The following is a 6,924-nucleotide window of genomic DNA, read 5'->3' on the forward strand; positions in this document are numbered from 1 at the left end:
TTTAACACTTAAATGAATAAGAAGCATTAATTTACCCAAAAATGTGGTCCGAAGAGCCAGGTATGACCGAGGTTCTTTTTAATACTTAGATGAATAAGAAGTATTAATTTACCCAAGATATGTGGTCTAAGGAACTAGGCATGACTGAGATTCTATTTAACAGTTAGATGAATAAGAATAAAACACACAATAGTAGAAACAAAAAAGGGCAAGACTGTCTTTCATTAATAATAGTACATTCGTAGATTATTTACATTCCACGGACGTGGTACAACATTTTCGTCTAAGTCTTCCAAAAAGTAAGCTCCTATACCAGCCACCGAGGTGATGTGATAGGGCCCCTCCTAATTGGGCTCCAGTTTTCCCCAAGATGGGTTCTTTGCAGTACCTAGTACTTTTCTTAACACCAAGTCACTTGGTGCCAATGGTCTTGTCTTTACACCTGTATCATACCCCTGTTTAAGTTTCTGCTGATAATGCGCTAGTTGTACCATAGCTGCTTCTCTTCATTAATCAACTAAATCCAAACTTCTCTCCCATATGTCATTGAAAAGGGTGTTTCCCCGGTTGACCGACGAGGTGTGGTCCGATATGTCTAAAGAACGTGTGGTAGCTTTTCCACTCATCTTGTTAGGATTAGTGCTCTTAAATCCTATTGTATGATGCTATGTATGATATTATGTATGACATTATGTATGACATGATGTATGACTTAATATTGTGGTTGATAAAGTTATTTTATTATTATCTAAAATAATGGTAACATGAATTTGGGACATTATCATATAGTCCATGAGATGCATTGTATGTGATTTATGTGAAAAGTCACAGAAGATGTAAATCACAAGTTCTTTGTAAACTCGAATTTATAGTTCGTAGTCGGTGATGAAATTGGGCATTTCATCTCGCGAAGACTATAACGTGTCAACTAAGATGATTTGTCTTGATCATGGAAGTGGAAACTTCTAGTTGATATGTTGATATGTTTTAAGAGTTAAAATATATTGAACAGACCGCCGTGAGATTTATTATTTTCCTAATGACTCGTCAAATGAATAATAAATCTCACGACTTCTATTTGCATGAACTCTTAATCCCGAGAGAATAATGGACCCGATCATGAAGTGTAGGTTGCTTTGATATATCGGAGTGAGACTTGAAGTGACGGTCAAAACCTCGCATGTTGGGCAGCCACATTTAGTGTTGATGGAACATATATTCTCAATATGGAATTCATAGTCTCTTGATGGAGATATAAAATATTCCCTTGAGATAAGTTTAATGGTTTCATTATTCGAGAGTTAGGCCTAACCACTTTAGTAAGAAATTACTAAAGTATATATTTATGAAATTGGATTTCATAAATATATAATGAATAAATTTAAAGAATTAAACCGGGTACTCAAGGATAAGATGTAGTAATTTACAAAGTGGCAGTCTACGTTTATGACTTTGTGTTACTACGAATATTTTATGAAAGGGTTACGTGTTTAATAAAGTCTTGGGATATAATTTATTAATAAGGCCTAGAGTGCAATTATATTTATATAGTGGTATTAAATATAATTAATGGTAACTTTGGACTTGTCAAGAGTTGACGGAAAAGCCTAAGGCCCATTGGAGCTAGTGTCTTATTGGTCCCTTTTTGGTCCCACTCCAAGCCACACATTAAAGCCCAATTAGAAAGGCCCAATAGGCCAGCCCAATTAGATAATCAGTTAGTTATAAAGGAGAAACATACAGAATTTTTATTTTGAAGAGATTAGAGAAGAAAAGAAATGGTGTGTGAGAAAGTGTGAGACACACTTTCATTCTCCCTTTGAAAAACCGATTGAGAGACCACACATCTTTGGGCGTAAAGTGGAATTGGAGTGAAGATTAAGAGTGTTCCCAAGTGCTTCTAATCTTTGTTTTTAATTTCTCCACACCAAGGTACGCTATCTTGTTCTTAAATTCTGAAATTTACATAGTGCACGTTATCAATCATGAATGAAATAGATCCTAGTTCGTCGCTTCCGCTGTGGGTTTTGCATGAGATGCAAAACCAGAATTTTTCCTTCACATCTACCCTATGCTTCATCTAACCTCTTCTTAAGCCCATTGACTATGATTTTGTTAACTACTTTAGCTTGCCCATTTCCTTGCAAATAGACTGGAGTTGAATATTTGTTCCTAATAACAAATTCACAGCAGTATCTCCTGAAGGCTTTACTATTAAACTGGAGCTTGTTGTCCAAGATGAGGGCGTGAGGAATCCCAAATCGAGTAACAATATTCTTCCAAACAAACTTTTTTGCATCTATGTCCCTAATATTGGATAATGGCTTAGCCTCCACCCATTTCGTGAAGTAATCAGTTCTGACTAGAAGCCATATTCGGTTTCCCATAGCCTTGGGAAATGGTCCTACAATATCCATGCCCCATTAAGCGAATGACCATGAACTAGACAGAGGATTGAGTACACCCAAGGATGATGAATGTTTGGAGCAAATCTCTGGCATTGATCACACTTTTTAACATACTCTTACGCCTCTTTTTGCATACTGGGCCACCAACACCCTTAGGCAAAAGCCCTATGTGATAACGATCTGCCCCTCGTATGACTTCCACATATTCCCTCGTGCAACTCTTCCAAAAGTGGTTCCACTGCCTCGAGATGAACACAAACCAAGTATGGTTCAGAGAAAGAGCATTTGTATAATTTTTGCTCCTTGGACAATAAAAAACGGGGAGCTTTCCTTTGTATCTTTTCTGTGTCCCTACTCTCGTGAGGCAAAACACCTTCCTTCAAAAATAGAACTATGAGATCCATCCAACTTGGTCCAACCCTGATCTGGTGCACCTGGACTTTCCCCCTCTCTTCCTCGGCATGCCTATCAAGATCCTTAACAAGTATGACCTGAGGAAGATCTTGTCTAGAAGAGATTGCCAAAGTTGCCAAAGAATTTGCATGTGTATTTCTATTTCTTGGGATTTGTTGTATGGTGAAAAACTCAAAACCTAATTGCAAATGCCGAGCTTAACTCAAAGACCCTTGCATTCTCAAATCCTTAGCTTCCAACTCTCCCTTCACCTACCTAATGACCAGCCTTGAATCTGAAAATATTTCAACAGTTTTTCCTCCCATCTTCTTAACCATAGGTACCCCAACTAGTAAAGCCTTATACTCTGCCTCATTATTCATGGCCGAGAAGCCCAACATCAATGATTTCTCAATGGTAATTCTGTCTGGAGACACTATCACCAACCCCACCCCAGACCCCTTTCAATTTGCCACACCATCTACATATAGCTTCCAGGGTGAGGGCCCATGTAGAAAGATTGCTAAAACTTTTTTTTCCTTCAAATCTAAGCTCCTTGACCTTTACCTGTGTTGGAGATTTAGTAAATTCTACCACCAAATCCACAAGAACTTGCCCTTCAATTGAGGTACAAGGCATGTACTTTATGTCAAATGCAATCAAAATCGTCCCTTATTTAGCAATTTTCCCTATATAATTAACCTTTCACAGCAGCAACTACAAAGGGAGTTGAGTCAGAACTACGACTGTGTATGCTTGGAAGTAATGGGGAAGCTTCCGCGTAGCATGCACCACAGCCAAAATGGCATTTTCTAAAGGCAAGTAACGAACTTCAGCTTCTTGTAGCGATTTACTCACATAATAGACTGGCTTCTACACTCCATTTTCTACCTTCACCAATACCAGGCTAATTGCATGAGAGGCCACAACAATGTAGGCAAAAAGGATCTCTTCCTTTTTGGGTCTAGACATAATGGGTGGCCGAGAAAGGTAATCCTTCAATTGCTGGAAAGCAAGGGCACACTCTTCATTCCATTCAAACCCTTTCCACTTATGCAAGAGGTGGAAAAATGGTTTGCATTTATCTGCCGAACAAGAAATAAATCTGTTCAAGGCAGCAGTCATTCCAGTTAACTTCTGCACTTCTTTGGGATTCCGAGGAGGTTGTAAATCATTGATTGCTTTAATCTGACCAGGGTTAACTTCAATCCCACGATGGGTAACCATGTAACCCAAAAACTTACCTGAGCTAACACTAAAGGAGCATTTAGAAGCATTGAGGTGCAACTTATACTTTCTTAACACCTCAAAGACACTTCCAAAATCGCTCAAATGCTCTGCCACTATTTTTCTCTTTACCACCATATCATCAATATAGACCTCAATATTCTTGCCAAGTTGGGATTCGAACATTTTAGTCATCATCCTCTGGTAGATAGATCCCGCATTCTTCAATCTAAAATGCATTACCTTATAATGATAATTCCCAGTGGGCGTTACAAAAGCATTCTTCTCATGGTCGGCCAGAGCTAATGGTATCTGATTGTACCCCTGAATGCATCCAAAAAGCTCATCTAAGGATGTTTGACCATCGCATCACTAACTGGTCTATTCTAGGTATTAGAAGGCAAGCTTTGTTTAAACTCGTGAAATCCATATAAATTTTCCATTTCCTATTCTTCTTCTTCTTCTTCACTAATACTGTGTTGGCCAACCATTCTGGGTAAAGAAACTTCTTTTATTGCTCCCGCACGCTTAAGCTTAATCACCTTTTCTTTAATAGCCTTGGCATGTTCTTTAGATGAGCGCCGAGGTGGTTGCTTCTTTGGAACAATGTTTGGATTGACATTCAAATGATAACATATGAAATCCAGATCCATTCTAGGAGCTTCATAGGCGCTCCAAGCAAAAACATCCACATTCTTTCACAGGAAAGCTAACAGTTCCTCTTTCTCTTGAAGATATCTGGACCCCAATTTGAAAAAACTTATCTTAATCAGCATCTATAGTAACCTACTCTAACCCTTCACATTTCACTACTTCATCCATGGCATTTGAGGATACTTCCACTTCCATTAATTGACATCAAGGATTTGTTTTCGGACTGGTGTTTGACAGCAGTAACCAAGCATTGCCTTGCCATAGCCTGGCTTCCAACTAGTTCCTCAACACGGTCCCAGAGGGATATTTTACCTTCAAATGTAGAGTCGAAGATACATCTTCCATAGTGTGAACCCACGGTTTCGCCAAAATGGCAGTATAAGGTGAATAAGCATCCACCACAATGAAATTGACCTCTACTACTCTAGAGCCCACCTGAACGGGCAGTTTAATCATACCCTTTGGGACAATAGTCTTCCCATCAAGACAATAGTCTTCAGGCTTTAGCTCAAGTCCCATATATAGATTAGGATACATGATCTTTGCACCACTACCTTGATCTAAAGTGATGTGGTTGATGGGTTCCGACCTTATCATCATTAGAAAACTCAGAACTAGTCGGGCTTGCATCTTCACTCGCTTAATCATAGGGGCTGGATCTTCTACATGTGAATTTGACACAAACATCACCATTAAACTTATCTCAAGGGGATATTTCATGTCTTTACAAAAAGAGATTATGGATTCCATCTTGAGAATATGTGTTCCCTCAACACTACGTATGGTTGCCCAACATACTGAGGTTTTTGACCGTGAATATTAGATCTCACTCCTGATATATCAAAGTAACCTACATTTCATGACTAGGTCCACTACCCTCTTAGGATTGAGAGTCTATGAAATTAAAAGTCGTGAGATTAATTATTCAGGTTACAGTTGTTGATTGAATAATTAATCTCACAGTGGTCTAGTTCTTAACTCTTAAGACATAGCAACACATCAACTAGAAGTCTTCACTTCCATGATCACCATGATTAAGACAAATCATCGTAGTTGATGTGTTATAGTCTTCGCAGATGAAACGCCCAATTTCATCACCAAATACGAACTACATTTTGAGTTTACAAGGAACTTGTGATTTACATCTTCTGTGACTAAATCACATAAATCACATACAATGCATCTCATGGACTATGATAATGTCCCATTAGTTCATTTATAAATAGTCTCATATAATTAAACAATTTAATTATTTATGACATGCCAATAAATTGGATTTTAGGGCACAAACCCTAACAATCTCCCACTTGCCCTCAAAGACAATTTATCATATATCCAACACTTATTTCCTTTTAGAGTAATTCATAATCACTCTAAGGCAAGGTTTGAAAATGTCACGCCCTAAACCCAAGTGAGAGCTAGGCACGTGACAACGGCCACACACTTATAAAGTTTACACCCTACAAGTATGTAAGGCCCTCATAACAATTAAAGAGTTATCCTCAAAGAAAATTTCATCAAGTCCATAAATTTGAAAATATCCTCAATAATGCAATTCTCAAAAGATCTTCAAATAATAATCTTTCAACATCAAAAAAAAAAAAAAAAAACTAAACCCTTTAAATCTAAGGGTCCACACAAAATGGTAATCTTAAACATAAAAATTCAAATCTTATTCCATTGATTTCCTAAACTTCACTCATGCACACATCCTAGTGGATGCCCAGACATATGCTACTCTTCCTGATCAAAATCTGAAAGGAGAAAGAGGGGGGTGAGTGACAACTCAATAAGTAACCAAAATCCTATGAAGTTCTATCAAGTAATAGATCCATAAAGTATAAGATGTAATATGTGTTTTCAAAAGTTATAATATACTATGTGTTTTCAAATTAATTGAAGAAGTTTCATAGTCTTAAAATAATAGGTTGCACATAGATCACATACTTTACTCTTACAAGTATATCATAGATGGTTTAGAAATAGTCAGTTTCTCATATATCCAGAAGCCATAACTTACAATACGTTTCAAAACTCATAAGCAGTGTTTGTGTCTCAAAATAGTTCCAATACTCAAACATTTCCATAATCATATATGTAGTTTAAGGACTCAAAATAATTCAAATATTCAATGCAATTCATATTTCTTAATAATCTTATGACTATGGTCATGCTATATCCCCGTGACTGGGCATCAGAGTACCAATGAATAACCCCCATTGGTTTGGGTATCAGAGTACCA

General features: G+C 37.5%; 1 protein-coding gene across 1 annotated transcript; it reads right to left on the bottom strand.

Annotated features, from left to right (window-relative positions):
- Positions 1 to 2,069: 2,069 nt before the first annotated feature.
- LOC142616319 (uncharacterized) lies at positions 2,070 to 5,402 on the bottom strand. Its single transcript, XM_075789195.1, has 5 exons — positions 4,995 to 5,402; positions 3,705 to 4,352; positions 3,078 to 3,262; positions 2,523 to 2,650; positions 2,070 to 2,404 (listed from the first exon to the last, which is right to left on the bottom strand). The coding sequence occupies exons 1-5, from the start codon at positions 5,400 to 5,402 to the stop codon at positions 2,070 to 2,072; spliced, it is 1,704 nt and encodes a 567-aa protein (XP_075645310.1).
- Between the last annotated feature and the right edge of the window lie 1,522 nt (positions 5,403 to 6,924).

Source organism: Castanea sativa, chromosome 11 (genome assembly GCF_040712315.1).
Source record: "Castanea sativa cultivar Marrone di Chiusa Pesio chromosome 11, ASM4071231v1".
Taxonomy (NCBI): domain Eukaryota; kingdom Viridiplantae; phylum Streptophyta; class Magnoliopsida; order Fagales; family Fagaceae; genus Castanea; species Castanea sativa.